The sequence below is a fragment of the Procambarus clarkii genome, chromosome 66, assembly GCF_040958095.1.
Source record: "Procambarus clarkii isolate CNS0578487 chromosome 66, FALCON_Pclarkii_2.0, whole genome shotgun sequence".
Taxonomy (NCBI): Eukaryota; Metazoa; Arthropoda; class Malacostraca; order Decapoda; family Cambaridae; genus Procambarus; species Procambarus clarkii.
Genome location: NC_091215.1, coordinates 29,875,696 through 29,896,962, shown reverse-complemented (window position 1 = coordinate 29,896,962; position 21,267 = coordinate 29,875,696). Strand labels below are relative to the sequence as shown.

The following is a 21,267-nucleotide window of genomic DNA, read 5'->3' as shown; positions in this document are numbered from 1 at the left end:
TTGGACTATAATATAGATAATAATTATAACAGGTTTAAATTCCTGTAGATGCCCGTACTCTTCGGTATATTATAAAGATAATACAGTACCTTGTACACGTTTATATGGGGTGAAACTGGTGTAAGAGTAAGTGATGTAACTGTGGCTGACAACCTCGTGCATACCATAATGCTGGCCATTAATATATTTTGGTTATCTGAACAGGTATTGCATGGACTAGATTCTGGCATTATTTATAGTTTTAACATCCCCCCCTCTTGGTTCATACCATAGGTGTTTACAAGACATTATTACTGCTGTTATATATTCCACTTTGAATACCAATAACTAACTGGTCTTGACCGGTGACATTACCCTAATGTGCCGTGATCATTGTCATCCACATATCTCTGTCCATTTACATCTTTAATGTTTTGACACTGTTAAGTTCAATTTGGTATGTGCTAGACTACTTATGTCTAAAAATTGTATTGTCCTATGTAGTACAGTACAATACTTTACTGTAAAGTATATTTTAAAAATGTCCCACTTTACTCGGTGAGTAAAGTAGGACATCTTATATATGAATTTATATTTCATTAATGGGTCACCTTGTTGCAGTGCAAGTACAGCAATAGAAAGGACAGCAGAGAAACAAAAAAAGAAGAAAATGAGCGATGAAGAAATTTTAGAACGATTGAGAAGTATAGTGTCTGTCGGAGATCCTAACCGCAAATATACCAAAATGGAGAAGATTGGCCAGGGGTGAGTAAAGAATATGGCTTGTGTTACTTTGACTTTCATGAAGTGCAGTATATAAAGGAGTTGAAAGTTATCTAAGAGAACTCACTAAGGGCAGTTTATATGTATGTGAATCCATTGTGACAGTTACAATCATTATATGTAGTGCTTTGATGCCATTTAAAACTACTAATAACTTTCAGTATGCTATAAAGATTTAATATATTATCTGGTGTACGAGATGCGCCCTCACATAAGAAACGCTGCTATTTTGCCATGATATTTTGTAGATTTTTTTTTTTTATTGTTTATCATACATTTTTATTGAAAGTGATTTCAAAATGCAGCTACAAATTGCTAAAATAAGAATTTTCATATTCTATCATGTAAAATACATCGAGCTTAAGATTTGAAAAACATATATCCTGTCCACCAGAAAATACAACATGTATAAACACTGATCTGGACCTATGAATGGTGCTGCTTTATTAGCACTTTTTAAATGCAGGTTATTTTCCTCAGGGCATCGGGTACAGTTTACACAGCAATTGAAACTGCAACGGGTGTGGAGGTAGCAATCAAACAAATGAATCTCTCTCAACAACCAAAGAAGGAGCTTATTATCAATGAAATTTTGGTCATGAAAGAAAATAAACACCCAAATGTTGTAAATTATTTGGATTCCTATCTTGTTAATGAAGATTTATGGGTAAGTTTTTTATTTTTGTGTTGAAATAACTGCCTCTGCTAAGTTTAACTTATGTTGGGAGAGATATTTTCATGGTTAGTAATACTGTATATGTAAGTGAGGGCCAGCAAATGTCTCGTTGTGTTATACATTATTGTATTCTATGGCAAGCGATGAGTCACAATAACATGGCTGAAGTATGTTGACCAATCCACACACTAGAAAATGAACGGACGACGACGTTTCGGTCCATCCTGGACCATTCTCAAGTCGATTGTCGCCGTCCCTTCATTTTCTAGTGTGTGGATTGGTCAACGTTCTATGGCACATTCTGAAGTTGAGCCGAGACTTGAAAATACCACATCTGTATTATTTTCATTCAAAAGTACTCAACTTTGGGCACCTTAGGTTGTAGTTTGCATCAGTGAGCAATGTCAGTTTTCTGACCAACCTGTCCTCTCAAATAATACATAGCATTTTAACATCACATTCCCTATCAACGGACAAAATGTGATGAAATATAAATTATAGCAGCTCAGTCATGTTTTTTATGCATGGCTCACTCAGTTAGGTTTGGTTCAGGTGCTTTAGTGCACCATTTTCTGTCTGTTGTAGCAACTCAAAAGGATGGACTGTTCTGATAGTGTAAATGAACAAAAGAACATTTACCAAATTGTTCACTTTAAGCTTTGCAAATGAATCATTCCTCATTTGCATTCCTCACACTGAAGACTTTAAAGTAACCCCCTGATCTTGTGTCTTCCCACACCTCATTTTGAGTGCTTCATTTGCTTATGTACAGTATTGATTAGCGAGGTTAATAATTACAATCTTGTAATACTGCCTGCAAAAGTGAGAGATCATAAATGTAAACTCAAATGATAGTCTTCTAGCAGTTTGAAGTAAGAGCTAAGGAAAGTACTGTATTATAATTGTGTACACTAAAAATATTCTATTAATTTATTTCCCTTTTACATGGGTTGCATTTTTCAATTTTGCGTATATTACAGGTAGTAATGGAATATTTACCGGGTGGATCCCTCACCGATGTGGTGACGGAAACATGTATGGATGAAGGACAAATAGCTGCAGTTTGCAGGTGAGAAGTGTTGAAATTCTTTGCCTTTATTGTCCTTCATGTACACACAGTAGAAATGATCAGTAAACCATCAATAAAGTACAGTGAAGGCAGATTTGCATGCTTAGGTTCATTATTTTTAAATGTACTACATTGATATAACACACCTCTACTGTAGCCTACTGAAATATTCATGACATGACAACTAAAACAATGTTTTTTGCATTTCCAAGTATCTCTCTCCTTACCCCCATGAAAATGGGATGATGAAATTATAGAGCAATTTATCATGTGATTTTTTTCTTGCATTAATAGCACCTTTATTATATTAAACAAAATTCCAGTGAAAAATGTTCACACTGATTTTATATTTCATTTGGGACTGGTTTGGAAAATTGGTATCAGAGTGGCTTCCCTCTCAGAGACCCTACTTTCTTGTTCATGGAGGTACATGTATTGTCCTAGAAATTTTCTCTCTCTCTCTCGGGTTTTGGTGACCACCAGATTAGGGAGTAATTTAAGCCTCTTATCTCAATTTTCCGTGTGTTCCTCCTTCCCACTTCAAATTAAAGGTTTAACATCTCTTTGTTCAATGAACTCTTGTCAAAGCATCTAACATCTCACGTTGTCCTCACCATTCTCCCTGTTATAGTCTTCAGATTCACGAAGCAGTTACGCAAGCACTTATGAACGTGTACATCTTTTCTCATTTTTTGACGTCTTTGGTTACATTTAATAAACAGTTTACAAGCATGAAAACTTCCCAATGAACTGTTGTTATTGTTATAAACTGCCTCCTGGTGTTTCGGAGCTCATTAACTGTTTAATAATTGTAAACAAACCCGCCAAAGATTGAGAAAAAATGTACAAGTTCGTAAGTGCTTGCGTAACTGCTTCTTGAATCTGGCCCCAACTAATAAAGGATTGTGAACTCTTCCCAACTCTCCGCCTGTCTTCACATATTGAGTTTCAATGCCAAATTTTCTGCCATTGAGGCAGAGATACCTCCCTTACCATCAGTAAGAGGCGGCTTGGTGTACGCTTCAGCAGTTATGGCTCTTCACCATTCTTCATCCTTGATATCTTTCTTGCTATGGCTCTTTACAGTGAGTGGTCTTACTCCTAACACCATTCCTTCCTACCAGGTAGCTCACAAAGCTAAGTCTGGTGTTTGCACTCGACATTTCGTCTCTTCCTTTTCTGATGTTGGGGGTTGTGTTTTTCTATCTTCATCCTCATACTTATTGGCACCTAATAGGTTTCTAGTTGTTGTGATGGACCTCCTATTTTCTCCAAACATTTGGGTGCTTCCACCCTTTGAGGATATGATTCAAGGTACTGTAGAAGCTTCATGCTCTGCTTCATTGGCCTGATTTTGTTATCTTTGGGCATGATATTGGATTTGTGCACCTCCATCCTGAGTCCTCCTTCCTGACAGAGATGGCATCCTCTCAATAGGGGCTTTGGGTGTTTGTGTAGTTACTTGTCTCTGGTTCCTTCGGGCATCTTGGTACTCTGTCTGAGTTTCTGTTCTTTAACTCTTATACTATGCTTCCCTGTTTTAAGGTCTGTGTGTCTCATCTCATCCGCAGAGGGGAGCGAGGGCGTATCTTTGGACTCTGAGACCTGCAAAAATTTGCCACCTTCATTGCATTCTCCGTCATGCACTCTACAGACTTTTGGGCTTGTTTATTTTGTAATGAACAGCACATTTGCCACATTATCTGCCTTTACTCCCTGACCTTCATCATTAGTGTGTGGCATTGTGATATCTCTTGTCCGGCAAATCTCTTCTGCAGGGGATGTGGGCCCTTTGTCTGGTGTTTCAGCAATGCAGTTCTGCTCTTCCCCTCCATCTTCCTGCAACACCGGAAAACTCTCATATAATTAATTTTTTGTTGTGGTCTGAGCACAGAAATGATTTTAAGTATGCTGTTTGTGAAATGTTCCTTTAAGTGCAGGCCATTTCTTTGCCCCAATGTACTCTGCCTTTCCAAGGGTTTGTTGGGATAAAAGTGAGATGGGATCACAGAGTTCCTTCTGTTTACACAGCCGGTAACACTGTATGTTGGTAGGTGGTAGAGTGGTGATCTAATTTATGGTCACTTAGGGCTGCTTTAAGAATTCTTCAATGTATCCTTACAAAGACCAGAGAGGCAGGTTTAGGGAGTGAACAAGTCACCCAGAAGTAATGTTTCATTTACACATTTTACACTAAAGGATACAGGGGCAGAGGTCTTCTAGTTCTTGCTTGTAGACTTAAGTTCTCCTTCTCACAGCTCATTTGAAGCCTTTCTTTACTTGTTACCCCTCTAATATGATCTGCTAACCAATTTACAACCAGGTCCCCAGTTAGTGCTGGGTGAACAATAGGAAACATTGATTGGTAACCAGTCATCCCACTCATTCCAGGATTTAAATCCAGGAATGTTTTGTTGCAAGGTGAGTGGGGTGATGCTGCTAACCACTTGCATTACAGGGTGCTGCATGTGTGGTGGTGGGCAAAGGTAGCTTCTCAATCTGTGATTATGGGGATGTAAAACCTAGCTCTTTATGCCCTACCTCCTAGCAATTTATACCTGGTGCACTAATTACCTCCCTCAACATTAAAGCTTTCGTCTTTTTTTTTAGACACTTCAATGCATTCCACTTTCCTAGCACCTGTACAGGGAACAAGAACATTCTTAATCTTCAACTCAAATGCATGTCCTAGGCATTCCAGGGTGTATTAATTTATACTAAAGAGAATTAGGCCTAAGCACCTTAATGACTGTATAATTTCTTTGAAAAGTTGCATGTGGTTCTGGTGTAGTATGACTTCTGACTTTGTGCTCTTGCACCTTGGACAAAGTAGGTTTTACCTTAGGGAGGAGGGAGGGAATTATCAGGGGGGGGGGGAGGAGGTGCCAAGCCATTACAAATATATAGCACTTGGAAGGGGTCAGGATAAGGATTTGCAGACCAAAAGTTAAAAAAAAAATATTTTTTTGGAATTTGTTTTTGATAAATTTGTAAACAAATTGTATTGGCTTCTACTAAGCATGTAAAATAAATTTTTCTAAGATATGATTACCACCACAAACAGGAATCATGTACATTCGCTAACAATTGTTTGTGCTCTTTGCAGGGAGGTGCTACAGGCTCTTGAGTTCCTTCACCTTAGCCAGGTTATACATCGTGACATCAAATCAGATAATATCTTGTTAGGAATGGATGGCAGTGTCAAACTTAGTAAGTATAGATGAAAGCATTTCTTAATTTTTGTTTAATCTTAAATACTGTTGTAATGTATAATTCATTTTGTCAGGGAGAGGCAGCCTATGTGTATATGTATGTATGTTAGGCTTATGTCTAAGTGTCCCCAAGATCTAACTACTGACCCTCCCCAAGATGCAACCCACAACTCGCAAACTCCCAGGTACCTATTTACTGCAATGTGAACAGAAGCATTAGGTGATAGGAAACACGCAAGAATTTCTGTCCAGCTCACGATTCAAACTTGGGATTCTCATTAGTGTGTATAGATCAAACTCTACTGAGACCCATAGTACAAAATAAGCTACACACTTAAAGGAATTTCGTAATGTAGAAGGTGTCTCAAGCCATTCAGAAATTAAATCTTTTTATAAAATGCAGATGTGTAATAAAATTTCACATGGTCTGTACGTATACATAGCTTCATGCTTAACACTGAAATGGAACATACTGGATGTGTTACAATAACAGACCGATATGGACAAACATGATGAAACTGATGAGAGACTTACCAGGTGGACACAAACTGGCCTTTGCTGAGAAATTTTCATCTACATTATATATGCAGATTGGGATCAAATAAATTCTAACACAACTGACTGTAGAAGTCAGTAGCTCTGAGAGCCACAATGGTAGTAAAAAACCACAGTATTGAGGAACATAATGATATATTGTACTGGTAATACTGAAACTCTAGGAGACATGGATTGCCATATGGTGGCAGCTGGGTGCATCATATATTTGCCCTATGGAAATGATCACTTGCTTTGCTCTCATTTTGCAGAATGAGCCATATTCTGGTCCTGGCCTTTAGTTGCCAATGGATTGGCCTCGGAGGCCTGGCATGTTGATGTTTACTTTAGTAGTACCAAGGTTAAATTTTGAGATCAACTTTTGACCCACCAGAAAGGGATGTTTCAGTACATTAAACACTTCATAATTTTTTTGTACCAGGAGGTAAAACAAAACAAAACAATGACAAATCTTGGGTGCAGTGCAGAGGTTAACATTTTAATATATAATATATATATAGATATATATTGTATATATGATATAATTTTTTTTTTTTACATATGCAAAACCATGAATCACACATAAGAAAACTAACATGGTTTTAGACTAGCAGAAAAATGAGAAATTATTTAAAAACCTGGATAGTTTGAATTTTTTTAGATCAGATCAGGAACAGTATGATCCAGATTTTGTAGTTGCTACTGTATTTTAAAACAAATTCTATTATAACATATTAATGTTCACATATTATTATGAAGCAAAAATAACAACAGAACTTACACAAAACTGGCAATGTAGAGTGTACGTTATGAACAGTTCTGGTATACGAGCCCAGCACATGAGACCCTTGTGATTCTCTGCCTGTCTCGTGCATACAATACAGTAAAAGAAAACTTATTCGTGAAGGGTTTTATTGCAAAATTTTTCATTTTTACACTGCATTTTTGTTTGTTATTAACCAGATATCTTGCAGTGGCATTTACATAGCCTTCCTGGTTTGGTGCCTTCTTTTGATAATTATTTACTTGCAGTTGCATTCCTGGTGCTTAAGGTGGTAAGAGATAGAAGAAATATATATTTCCATTGAGCAGAAAATCAACCTGATAAAGGAGAGGTATGGTAAGCCTTCCTGAGACCCATGGACTGGGAGTGGCAAACTGCAAGAGTGGCTTGCTGTTTACCTAATGAAAATGTTAAGAAATACTTCATGTCTGTACAGTACATTCATTATCATTTCCCACTTTTATGGGGGTGGGAAGGCATCAGCCTGGATAAGTAAATGAGAGTAATATTGTCAAATGTTACAGGTATTAAATAATAAAACATTAAAACATTACTATTTGACATCACTGACAATTAAAATATTACTACCTCCTGGGTTTATTAATATGTAATTTAAGAAACTGGCCCAAGGCAAGTAGAAGAACTTGGGGAGTAGAAGATCTTCCAGAACCCCATTCAAATGCAATTCAAATAGGTCAGCCTGCAGTCTGATATCTCGCAATTTGTTTTTACAAAAAACTTGTCGAAAGTAGAAGTGCTTCCCTAAACAGCCTACTTCAAGCCAAGTCTGGAATGTGCAGCAGCATCATAGAATTCTCACCTTCTGAAACACCTGAAAAAGATTGAGATGATTCTGAGATACGCTATGAGACTTGGGCCAGTGATAAGAGAGCAGAGTTATGAAGACAGGCTTAAGGGAACTCAATCTAACACTGCTAGAAGAGAGGAGAACCAGAGAAGACACGAATAAAACATGTAAAATACTGAGGGACATAGGTAAGGTGGACAAAGGCACCACAAGAGAGAAATAGGAGGAAGTGGGAGTTGCAAACTGAATAGTCAGAAAGTATTGTATTTACATGCAGTGTGAGAGGTAAGCAAATAAAATGAACTGAAAGCAGAGTTGGTAGAAGACACAGCTTAAAGGGCAAGTATGATAGAATACAAGTTTGTGTGTGTATGTGAGCTCACATATTATGAGCTTGATAATGCCCAGCTGATTATCAGGGCAGGTGACCATAAGAGGAAGACATATATGAAAACTTTCCATTACTGTGTAATCATTGACCCAGCCCAGTACAGTTTGAGCATAGCCTCTCCCCTAGTTAAATTAATGTTACACATACTAATAATAGTTGTCTACGTAATTGTTATTTACACCTCAACTACTCTTCATATCCACATTTTCATGTTTTGCTTGCATTCTGTCCTCTAGATATGAAAAAGCTCTCAGCATTATGGTCACCTATAAATTAAGTCTTTCCTAATTTTGGTGTTTAAATTTTTCAAGCTTACAGACTTGAAAAATAATGCTGTTTTTAATGCTAGATATAATTTGTACTGTACAATAGACCACTGACTATTTTATTATTTTAGTTTATATAAAGTATTCATACTGTGCAATAAATTTATTGATTTTTTCCTTTCTCCAACAGCTGATTTTGGCTTCTGTGCACAAATATCTCCTGAACAGAATAAAAGAACAACAATGGTTGGTACTCCTTACTGGATGGCACCAGAGGTGGTTACAAGGAAGCAGTATGGCCCTAAAGTTGATGTATGGTCATTGGGTATTATGGCTATAGAAATGATAGAAGGTAAATTAATCATCTTTGGTAATTAGGGAGGTTTACTTACTTGTAAAGGTAAATTGACTGACATGGATTCTTGGCTGTAATACGAGTCTCTTGCTTTTAGAAACCATTATCCTGCAAAGATAAAACAAAATACATGATTTTTGTGTGTACTAAATATTTTGTAACTTTATCTCTCCAGGAGAACCCCCTTACCTGAATGAGAACCCTCTAAGAGCACTGTACCTGATTGCGACCAATGGGAAGCCAGAGATTAAGGAACGAGAGAAACTGTCTCACGTTTTTCAGGATTTCCTTGATCAGTGTCTGGATGTTGATGTTGATAGGCGGTCCACAGCCCACCAACTTTTAAAGGTACCCTTCTTTGGTTTCCAAATAAATTAAGTTCTAGGTAAAGCAGGTTTTTTTTTGTTTAAATTGCTGGGCATTTGAAGATACGGCTGTGTTTTTCATAAGTAATGTTTGTTGTTGTTATCCATTTCCCACTTTTATGTGATGGTGAAAGGTCAGCTTAGATAAAAAAATAATGGGGGTGGGGGAAATATATGATACGAAGGTTAAAGATATTAATAATTACATAGCAATGCCTGAACATGTAGCAGTCATGTCCTCACATTTTGGGACAGAGCAGGAACAATCTGAGTACTATTGACCTCTGTAAAGGAAGAGCCACAGAGAAAGTCATGAAAAAGCATAGGCATCTCCCTCTAATTAAGCTTTTGCCCAGGCAAAATAATTGTTTGCCAATCAGGACAAGGCTAAGACCTTATACCACATCCGGGAAGTGGACAAAAAGATGAACTCGAAGTAAGAAGTCCTTTGCTGAAGCAGTTTCAGTTATGCAACATGTATCAAAGAAAATCCTGCCAAGCAATGTTAGAAGATCGATGGGCACTTGGAAATTTGTGTTTGGGTAGTATATCCACATGAAGAAAGGGAAACCACAAAGGCACCCACGGGAGAGCAGAGGAGAAATCGCTCTTGTACTGGGAAGGGGGGATAAGAAACCAGTCACTATGAAGCATCGTGCCTACTAGTCCAAAAAGAAAACTCCGATAAGGGTTAAAGGACATCCTTGTATCCTCTTCTGACAACCCAAGACTTTCAACCTGCAAAGAAGACCGGGAAGGGAGCACACATCCCCTATTAAATGGAAGAGACTGGGCCAGTACAGTATAACTATTTTATGGATTATATGTTATAGCTTCATTCCCAGACAATTAGACAAGTCTCCAAGAATAACAGGCCTGGTTTCCAAATGTTTGGCCACATGGGGTGTTGATAGACTTGGATTAGGAGGGTGGTGGAAGCGAGTAAAAGATATCCAAATGTTTGGTGGCTCATTTCTGTGATTTTATGGGACTTGGTAGCAGGGTGGACTTGGACTAATTTTAAAGTGTTCTTTAACCTCATTGAGAAATCTCAAGAGGAGCTATTGAGAGGGCTACCACAGAAATAGAATGTCAAGTGAAATGAAATGCCCCATTTTAGGGTGACACCTCTGTAGGTCTCTATTCCTGTACTGTCTCCCCACTTTCCCATGCCATTGGTTGCACTTGGGCATGAGTTGAGAGGTTATTTCACATTGCCTCCTTTTGATTCACATACCATTTGGTGGTTCTTCACATTGCCTCCTTTTGATTCACATACCATTTGGTGGTTCATCTCAGTACTAGGTGATCTCCAATTCCCACTGCTATCCCTGCCATATGGAGGGGGGATAAAATGGGTTTTAAAAAAGGTCTCTGTGCCAGTGGGTAGTGTGTGGGTATTTGACCTTGGTGTACCTAGAATGTCTCTTAGTGTGCAAATACTAATCTCAAAGGAGCTACTGAGGTGCCGTTCCAGAATGGGACATTTCATTAAACTCATTATTTTTTGTAAAATGTCTAATATTGTTAGATAGGCCAGAAAAGGTGACTGGAAATACCTTTCTTATTAGCCTTCATATGCTCAAATCAAATCTAATTATTTTTAAGGGTTTAACAATTTTATATTCATATTTAATTTGTTTATACTTTCAGCACCCATTTCTAAAGCTGGCTCGACCCCTATCAAGCCTCCACCCTCTTATCGTAGCAGCAAAAGAAGCAGCCAAGAACCATTAGCAGTGAGGCCTTACCAGATAGCTACAACTGACTCCGCTTACATATGTAATGCCAGCTCTGACCCTGGTTACGATTGGACATTGCTATTCATTACAGAAGCAGAAGTGCTTATGGCATTATGGATTAAAAGTTGGCAAGTAAGTGGGAGCAATTTACCTTGCCCTACCATTGCCATTATTGCTATTCAAGTGCTGGCGTTTTCAGAAATAGGCGGTCAGCCAGGTGAGAGAAATGTACAAGGATGCCTTAATTATCCATTACCCAGTCTATCAGATACTGTGTTTAGTACCAAATGAATCTATTGTCTTTCAAGGACTACACTAACACGAATGTAGATTATTGAAGACAAACTCCTGATAGTTTTTAAATTAATATTGACCATTTGTGTTTTAGTACATAATAGTTTTCAGTGGCATATGACAAATGAACCTGATTATGAAACAGTGTGCACAGTATGTGCATGTTGACCCCACACTCTGTATGTCCCTTACTTTAAGGGTACAATTTTGCAGTTATGTGGTTTATTTTTTAATACCGGTTTTTAAAGACACTGGGAGAGAGAGGGGAGAGGGAAATCTCTCTTTTTAGCTGCATTTTAGTGTTCGAGGCAATCGTCAAAACCAAATAGTTTTGTTATTTTTTTACATTTGAATTACAAATATTGCTTTAATCACATTTATATTGTCATAGAAGTCTTTATGCAAAAAGTTTTTTGCATTATGATGCTATTAGGTAAGTTTATAGTTTGGCTGTTGTAAAACAAAATTGCTCAGTCGGTAGGGCCCCTATCTCCCTGAATAATTTACAGTGAGTTGGAAAATAAAACTGTGCTCATAACACAATCAACGAAAAGTTGATAAAGCTACCAGTACATTGTCTAATTCTGGAGGAAAGTTGCAGTACTGTATTTGTCTATATTGTCTTGTTGTCATAAAATAAAATAGGACCTTTTAAGGTGTCTGGAATGCATCCCTATTTTCCTTGTAACGATACTCTACTTGTGCAGTTTTTATTTGCTAGCTGTTCCTGTGATAGCATCCTCTATATAAATCAAGTGCCAATCTCTCAGAATTTCAAAAACTAAATAGCTTTTCGATATGCCCAAATTGGAGGAAAAACAAAGGAGCTATGATAACCACATACGTATTGTATGTAAATTGTACATACGTACATGTATTGTATGTACCAGTATGTAAATGGTTTGAGGAGATAGAAAAGGAAGATTTATGGAACTTAAGATAAATGAAAGAAGTCGCATGCGCAAATTAGAGAACAAATGATGTAATGCAAATACCAGGAAGTATCCTTTGATAAAACCCTCAGTGACTCTGCCTCCTTTGACATCACTTATCTATATGCTTATATTAACATCCAGAATGATATCTAAGAACTCTTCAGTATAATGTAATACAGTAGTGCTATATAATACCATATTGGCCAAGTACTTTTTGACAGTAATTACTTAAGAAGTATTTTTTTCCAAACTGGTTTTGAATCGACTGATGATAGTGTGTGCTAAAACCATCGGCAGTTCTGAAACTTTGTATACTTTATCATGGGGAACATAAAACATCATGAGCATAGCTATTTGTGTAACTACTAATGGGTACAAAGGTAGAATGTAAATCAAAAGGAAGTTTTCTTCATTGTTCAATTATCTGGGTTAAGGATAATTATGGTATTGATTGACATTTCTTTCTCTTTGAACTAATAAAATATTCAAAATTCTATTTTAAGTTAATTGTAATACTGAAAGCACAAATATTTGTTTTAGTGCAGATTTGAAAGTACAGAACAGCAATCTGTTATGGTAATACAGTAAAAAAAAAAAAAATTTTTTTTTTTTGTTCTCTACAGTATTGTATAGTTAAAACTGGGTGGTCAGCATATAATTATTTCACCAAGAAGTGATTAAATTAATTGAAATAGTTTCTGCCAACAAGCATTGTTTCGCTATTGAGGAAAGGAGTATTAGTTATTGTGCAGATTTGCTAAATAAAATCTATTGTCTGAAGATTTCTAAATGTCTTAGCAATCTCATTATGATCTGAAAATGTACTCTTGTTCTGTGTGTTCACTTGATTCTTGTTATCCTAAATACAGGACAACACTGTAATAACATAGATTTCAAAATGGAGCTTGTAAGTTGTACCGAACAGGCATTCTTATCGTGTCTGTTTAGTAGGACTTAGTGGGCGAGTTTAATTGGTGAACTCAAGTTGATTTACATAATAATTTGACTTCATTATCAAGCTATGCATGAAGCACTTGTTTTAAGAGTCACTGAAGTTGAATTTTCTGAGCAAATGCCTGTTATGCAGAAGTCTTAATGATTACAGGATGCAAATTGTGACTGGTAGCAACATTTGAATCTCCACGAAAGCATATTGCTCATAAGTCGGGTATCTGCCAAAGAATTAATTTGTGTCATTTTCCCATAATGGGTAACCTATTTTTTTATGTCCATTCTATAAGTCTTGGTGGACTATGACACATTCATGTTAGTACAGTTTTATTGCTGCAGCATATTCATTCTATATAATTAATCACTGCCTGACTTTTTTTAGATTATCCTAAATCTTTCCTGGTTGAAAAGGATATTTTCTGATAGTATACAGGACAATACTTCAAATGTTGCTCTCAGTCCTTAACATTAGAAACTATGGAGTTGTACAGTGGTGAAAGATTTAGGAGATATTGGAAGACCAGATCTGTTATAACTGCAGACAACTTGTCTATTGATTATAGATATACCATATAGAAATAGGTTATGTTAGTGCCTGTAAATGTGGGAATTTACTTGAGTGCAGCAATTAAATAGGGCCCTAATTTGTCTGGCTGTATCAGTCAGGGGTTAATTGTGAATTGATCATGTCACAATTATTCATATATTAAGATCTGTAGTCACAAATTGAAGTAGTGCTAAGAATTTAACCCGTGCCTCGTTTTAAAAGTTTACAGTGAATTTGTGTCGTTGCAGCGAGTATGGAAGTATGAGGAAGTCGGTCTTATTCATTGTATGGGAGAGGGAAGGGTTATTTTTTTCTGTGGGATCAGTCTTAGCCATAAGACCTGCAAAATGTAGGATATAATTATTGAAAAGTTGTGGGAAAATGTAGAGTATATTTTGTTGTAAATTAGGTAAGTCGAAATGATAAAATATAGTTTGACTGTCCAGTGCATATTGACTAAAAATACTGAATTATTTTTTATCTTTTATTTCTGTATTTACTGTCAAAATATTGTTTGTTCTTGGACTTCAGTATATGATGTTGCATTAAGCAGTATCTGAAGAAATCTGCTGACAATTAATTACTATACATGTACAATACAACTTGCGCTTCAGGACTTCAGTGTCAAAGCACCATATTTGTGGCAACTCATAAGCAGCTTCTGTGCCATGTGATTTTTTTTTCTTTAACATACCAGTACTCTAGTTCTTGACACTTATGTAGACAATTTTATTATTGAAGCTAGGCTGCCATTTGTGCCATAAGGGTGGATGTCATGGTGGAACATTCCATCATTATTCAAGAAAAATTATCCACAGTTTGGACTGTCTGATACAATTTTGTTAATGCATAACTTCATGTCCATTTTGTATTTTAGAGTGAGGTAATTGCACTATGATGACAGACTCAACTATTCCTTCTTTGAGGACGACTTTTGTTTGGAAAGGGCTCCAAAAGTTATTCTGTGATTAAAAATCATGGAAATAATCTGGTAAGTATGACTAAGAATTATTTCCTCCTCGTTTTGTGAATTTTTAAAATAGTTTGAGCTCTTTATACAGTACCGGTATTATTTGTAAATCACATGACAAAAATTCCTTACAAATTTTTCAAAGTCAGTGAATAAACTTGTGTGCCAGTGTGCATATTTAATATGGAATTTTAAGTCATTTAGTGTTACAAGAGGTTCTGCTGAGACTTGTCTTTGTGCTGGGTATTTACTTGTATGATTGATAAGTTTATCCTCGGCTGAAAGTGTTCTCTTTGCTTCTTGTAGAACATTTGAAGTGTGACTGCAGTTTTCTCCAAGCAAAAGTGTTAAAAGAATATAATTCAAATTAATTTTGAAGAAATGTCTTGCTGATCAAGGGTACTTGGTCCTTTGGTATGGGCAGGACTCTGTACTTAAGTTTTTTTATTTAATGATTGCATTGGCCACCCTCGGAAACATTGGCTGTTAAGGTTTTATATAAATTTATGCTGCAACTTGTCCAGTAGTTTGGCACCCATTATCAAAGCTTCCAAAGATTACTAGTCTGTTTTTTGTATTTGGTTTAACTGTTCTTTCTAATGCTTTGCTGTCTTCTCTTGCTCTTTTTTTTTTTTTTTTTTTTTTTTTGACGCATTTGTAATTTTGAGTACAAGTAATTACTATTGAAATTGATAGCCAAACTATGTGGAAATCATCAAATATTTTACACTGCTATTGGCTGCTGGCTCTAAAGTAAAGAAATATCAATGACTGAAGTGTTTCAGAAACATACTGCATGCATCATCTGTTCCAAATGTGAATTAATTATGACTAAACATTTTTATTTTAATAAGAATTAAAATGCATACTCTTCATTTTTTTTTCCTGGATGCACAAATTATTGAATGGACTTTCACTTTTAACTGTGACCATTTATTTAATGTAACATAGTACCAAGTTGTTCCTGAAATTTGTAAGTAGTAAATTCATGAACTTTGTATCCCTGTGTACTAAAATTGTGTTTTTTTTAATTTGCCCACGGTTATTGAGCTTGTAATCACGTACTAATCTTGTTAAGTGGTCTATTTTCCAAGAACTTTATCATCCATTCCACAGTGAATAAGAGAATCTTTGTGAATGCTGTATAAGGATGTGAAGGCATTTATTCACAGGTTTTTGTTTATGATGACTATTATTTTGAATCCACATCAATTGAGGCATCATTGTTTAATCCATGTTAAATTGACTTTAACCAAGTAATTTATATGCACATTAAAACTGATAAGCTGGTTAAACAATATTAGGCAAGTGTTAGTATTGATAATTATTGTTTACCTTTTTCTTTATTTTTTTGTGAATGCATCTGAGAACTCCACAATTAATTTTATTTATCTCATTATAACAAATTTCTAAAGTTAATGTATAAACTTCCACACTCAACTCTCCTTTTAGATGACTTTTAGAGCTTTATTAAATATACCAAATACACAGAGGACTACAAATGGTTGGCAATAACTGTTATTATAACTAACTAGTTTCCCAAAAACTTGGAATGTAAAACTAGTTGAGCACTGTATGTGGAATTTACAGTATTTGCTGTACTATATCTCAGGAGAGCTGTGTTCAGAGTGATAACTCATGGTAGATACAGCACCCTAAAAATGGTGGTTAAGCTACTATTAAATAATGTGCAACTGCAAGGTGGCAAATTTTCTTTATTTTTTATTTTAATCTGTTGGATGAAGTGCATTTTTAATTTTAATATTTCAGTAGCAGGGGTATTAAAATACAAGTTTTAAATGCAAAAAATGAAGCATGTTTAGCCTTATTTCTTAAGACATCTTTGGAGAGTACAAAATCAATCATTCCCAATACTCGTTGACAATAAAAGTGAATCTGCTTTTGAAATGTACATTCTATGGACTGTCTTGATCTCACTGGGTGTCTTAAGAATATGGCTGCATCAACATATGCGCAGTTAATTTAGCAAATCTTGAGTTGTCATATCATCCCTTTTATAAATTACCAGGTGTGTATTTGTTTCTTGTTCAAAGCCAATAGTTTGTTTCTATGCAGGACCAAGTTATTGAGTGGAATTCTGTTGTGAATGTATTTATTGTGCAAATTGTTTAATTTACAATTGTAATAGGATTGGTTCTATGTGCTATTACCAATATATATAATCTAATGCCTATACCAGTGGGATGGAAAATAATTTTTTATCAAAAATTAGTTCTGTCATTTTTATTCAAATTATGATCCCATCTGTTGTACATTTAAAAAGAAAGCCAATACACAAATTGAATGTGCTTTTTACTGCATATATGTGCAGGAGTACAGAGTTTGGCCTTGTGAATCATAAGGTATTTCTTATAGTGAAGAATGTAAATGCAGGACTTAGCATGATTATTACTTTGTGGTCAGGGCTTCAGTGGTATTTAGTGGCAATAGAAGTATCCTTAAAAAATTAAAAACACTTTGATGTAAAGGCAGAAAGCATGTTGTGAACTGAACCCATATTTCAGGAAACGAGTAAACTTTGATTAAGTTTTAGATTGTCGCAATATAATGTTTTAATGTGTAAAAACTAAATAAACAGCAACCAATTATCAGAATGGGAAAAAATGTTTTGTATCGGTGACTTTTTACTCACTGGAAGGCTATGATATGAAGGGAAAGGATAGTTTGGAAAACAAAATTGGATACTGTATGTGCATTTTCATAGAAAACTGATGACATTTTAAATTTCTTGCTTGATAATGAAATGAATGGGCACGTTATTTTGGATGAATACCCATAGTGTTGCTGTAAAGTGTGGCTATAATGTACTTCTCTATGCAATACGTATAACCGAGTCTTTAAGTGCTGAAAATAAAAGGGGCAACAGATGCTCTTCATAAGCATTTATTGTGAAAATTGTTTTCTGGATCACTTTTGTAGATTAAACTAAGTATTATACATTCAGAGCCAAAAATTTGTGTTCTGTATATCAAATCCTTTCTCTGTACATTGTGCTAAAGTTAAATGTTTCAAAAAGGAAAACATGACTTAAATGTGTATAGAGTATGGTGACTTGTTTTACCCTCAGCCTTCAGAACTGTATATATCTACTACAAAGAATGCAACTGCTCCACCATAAATTTTTATAGAATCAATTCTATCTTGAAGCAAGATGAATTTATAAATGTTATAATAAGAACCAATGTATCTGTGGAGAGCTAGTGTGTGTGCTGATGTCGGGAAATTGTAGTGCTCAAGTCATTACTTGACTCGGTGAGGCAGTCATGTTGCCTTCTCTCTGCAGGCACCAGTGATGACAACATGTGCATCAAAGATTTCTGTATTATTCACTAATCAAATGATTAAAATCTTCTATTTCCTCAAGTAGGTTTCACTTTTAAGAGGCAATGTACAGCTTTGTTCATAGGATATCTTTAATTTCAATGATAAATAATTATTAAACATCAATAATTTGTCTGGTATGTGTAGTTGGATTTGGTTCTCTCCCAAAGGATGATGAATTTTGTAGAATCAAATACTTTACTGTACAATCCATTTATTTTTTGTCAAGTTTACTTGTAACTTGTGAATATTGTGTTCATGGAATGTTTTTTATTGTGTAATGTATATTAATACAAGAATGCAAAAGTAAAGTTTTGCAGTTTGCTACATTTACAATGAGGGTGAAATATGCAGTAACTCTGATATACTCTTGTTGCAACACTACGGGTCTGTGGTAAGCCTCCAATATGTCTGCTGCTGTCTTGAGAGACACTACACTCAATACCAAATAGGACTTGAATTTTCATTTTATATAAACATAACTGTCAAGTAAATAATAAACGTAAGCATTTTACCTATTTTGTTTAAAAAATCCTATTACATTACAACACCAAGCCAATAAGAAACTCATTGAGAAGAAGCCATGAGCATGATTCAAACCTGCACACTGGGTACCCCCAAGAACATAGCTTAAACCACGATATGCTAAAATTAATATAACCTGGAATTCAACTGAATCCTCTTGGGCAGCAGCCCACTGGTCACCTGCGAGACAATTATATTTTCACATTGTTTATTACTGTGTAGTATTTTCTTTGTTATATTTAATAGCAGTCAAATACTTTGACTTTATTAACTAATTTCTTTTTTGGTGAACCGCGGGATTTAAAATTATGAAGTTGGTGATCTGTGAGCTCCGAAAGGTTGGCAACCGCTGCACTAGGATTCCTAAGGCAGCCTTTGGTTCCAAATTAGGGTTTTACACACTACCTGCATTAGCTCTGGCTGTGGTACACAAGCTCTAGTCCCTGATTTGGGATTTGATGATGACTCGGAAGCCCTAGAGCAATCGGTTGAATACCAGGTTACATTATATTCTATGTATCGTGGCCTAGTGATTTAGAGCATGTGCAAGTTCAAATCAGAATTATGATGCCTGATTTTCTCATTGATACATGTTAATATGATTTCTTTGTGCACTAAACCAAATTTGGCAGGGCTAATAATACTGTATTGGTTATCAGGAGAGGCCTATGATTGTGGAGCGAGTTAGTCCAACACAAAGTAAGCTAATTATTTCAAATTCATGAACCTGATCTTAATAATATCCCTTTTGACTAGCTCTCTTTAGCCTCTTTCTAGCCTATAGCTCTAATCCTACACAAGTCTACAGTGAGGGCTGCATGGATAGCTAAGGCTAGCCTACATCTAGGTCAAGCAGGTTACCGACTGCCCCAGCCACGACCCAGGGGCGTGGTGAAATGGTTAGGCACTTTTCCCATCACCTCATGTCCTTTTTCCACCTAGGAGTTAGCCAGCGTCTTGTGGGGTTGCATCCTGGGAAGAGTTAATAATTCGACCCTGGGAGGGGGGGTGGACCCGATATAAGCTTAACATATACTGAACGTATAGACTGGCTACACGTTCCCCAATGCAATGACTTATTAATTATAATTCATTGTGTCGGGAGGCAGTCAGCCAGTATAAACAGGTCATGCTTATATTTAGGTCCCTTACCTTACCCCAAAGTCGAATTACCGACCTCCCTCCAAAATGCAACCCCACAAGAAGTTAACTCCTGGGTACCAATTGCTGCTAGGTGACAGGAAATACGCCCAACTATTTATGTTCCGCCCAGGATTCGAACCCAGAATTCTCGATTATGAGTCGAGAACGAACTCGACTGAAATACTGAAGCTCGTCCTCATAAACAAAGGCCAAAGTCTATTCCATACAGCTGCCAAATCTGCCTGTTCTCATTATCAAAGGCTAAAGTCCATTCCATGCACCCACCAAACCCCCTGTTTATGAATGAAAAAAAAATATTTACACACGACTCACAACTGATGACGTTCGAACACTTCCAGAACAAGTACTTCACTGATGAATCATGTTCGAACCACAACGCTGTAAAGGCTTCACCCACGTACTACAAATACAAATAATCGCCAACAGAACCTAAACACCTAACCTAACCTAACCTATGCTTATATATGCACAATATGCTAATATATTAGTATATTAATTTATATTTGAGAAAATTCCTGACTTGAATGAACATGTTAAAATTTATGAATGCGTCTGTGGGGTTGACCGCTGGATGTAATGGATTCGAGTCGAGGACGGGTTGTCGAACCACAACACTGCAAACGCTTCACCCACGTTTTACAAATACAAATAATCGACAAAAAACCTAAACACCTAACCTAAAAACGTCATTTGCATTGACGCCAATTCGACGTCGAATCGGCGTTAAATAAACATCTATTCAAGGTTGGAATTGGTTCTAATTTAATTCACCATCAATTCGGCGTTACAACGTCGACATTTTAACGTTGCAGTGACGTTGAATTAACGTCGATTCAATGTTGAATTAACGTTCAATAAACCGATACACTAATGGCGTTTGTTCTATTTTTATTAAAAAACGACGTATGGACGTTGATTTGACGTTGATTTAATGTCGATTTGACGTTGCTCTAGCGTCGATTTCTCGTCGCACTGCTGTCAATTCGACGTCGATTTGGCAGGGAAATCAAGATTAAGGACCTACCCGTCTTGTAAGAATTATGTAAGTTCTCTTGTATAAATAGATAAATAAATAAATATAGCGCCTATTATGATACATCACACAGCTAGCCGGTCGTTTTTTCAGCGAAAACGTAATTTCTTTTATTTTTGTTATAGCTATAGAAAATAGTCAATGAATAAATCAAGAAATAAAAATGGGACCAAAAGATAACAGCGAGCATTTTCCCTCGGGCCATGACGGCTGGACGGAGTGACGTCAGAGAAGGAGGGAATTATCAAAATATGGGGCAAACGGCCAGTCGCCGGAAAAGAATCGCCACCTCGGCGAAATCGTCATTTTTCGCAAAAGTCAAAATCAAAACCAGCCATAGAATCGCTTTGAAAATACTACCATTGGATTTGCCACAACGATTTACATTTCTTTTGGTTAAGGTTTTCTTTGCTATTTTTCAATATTAAGGTCTTTACACACATATTTACCGAGATACAGCCAATTCAAATATCCAACATATCATCATGTTTTCTCAACATACTATTAAGAAAAATGAGTTGATGAGCAAGTAATAATAATTA

General features: G+C 36.1%; 1 protein-coding gene and 1 long non-coding RNA gene across 5 annotated transcripts in view; one reads left to right on the top strand and one right to left on the bottom strand.

Moving 5' to 3' along the window:
- Pak (serine/threonine-protein kinase PAK 3-like protein) overlaps positions 1–18,517 on the top strand; it is a 41,934-nt gene extending 23,417 nt beyond the window's left edge. For 3 of the 4 annotated variants that reach the window (XM_069310036.1, XM_045760181.2, XM_069310035.1), the window contains exons 7-13: positions 601–744; positions 1,243–1,429; positions 2,419–2,507; positions 5,614–5,717; positions 8,693–8,854; positions 9,033–9,205; positions 10,876–18,517. In XM_069310036.1, the coding sequence (XP_069166137.1) occupies positions 601–744; positions 1,243–1,429; positions 2,419–2,507; positions 5,614–5,717; positions 8,693–8,854; positions 9,033–9,205; positions 10,876–10,959 (943 nt within the window). In that variant the 3' untranslated portion in view covers positions 10,960–18,517. The remainder of the gene's footprint in view (positions 1–600; positions 745–1,242; positions 1,430–2,418; positions 2,508–5,613; positions 5,718–8,692; positions 8,855–9,032; positions 9,206–10,875) is intronic. The other variant, XR_011223902.1, reaches the window with a different exon arrangement.
- Positions 6,391–21,267, bottom strand: part of LOC138355184 (uncharacterized) — a 21,356-nt gene continuing 6,479 nt past the window's right edge. Inside the window, exons 2-3 of the long non-coding RNA XR_011223903.1 lie at positions 8,895–8,965; positions 6,391–7,869 (exon numbers count right to left, since the gene is read on the bottom strand). This is a non-coding gene — a long non-coding RNA (uncharacterized lncRNA). The remainder of the gene's footprint in view (positions 7,870–8,894; positions 8,966–21,267) is intronic.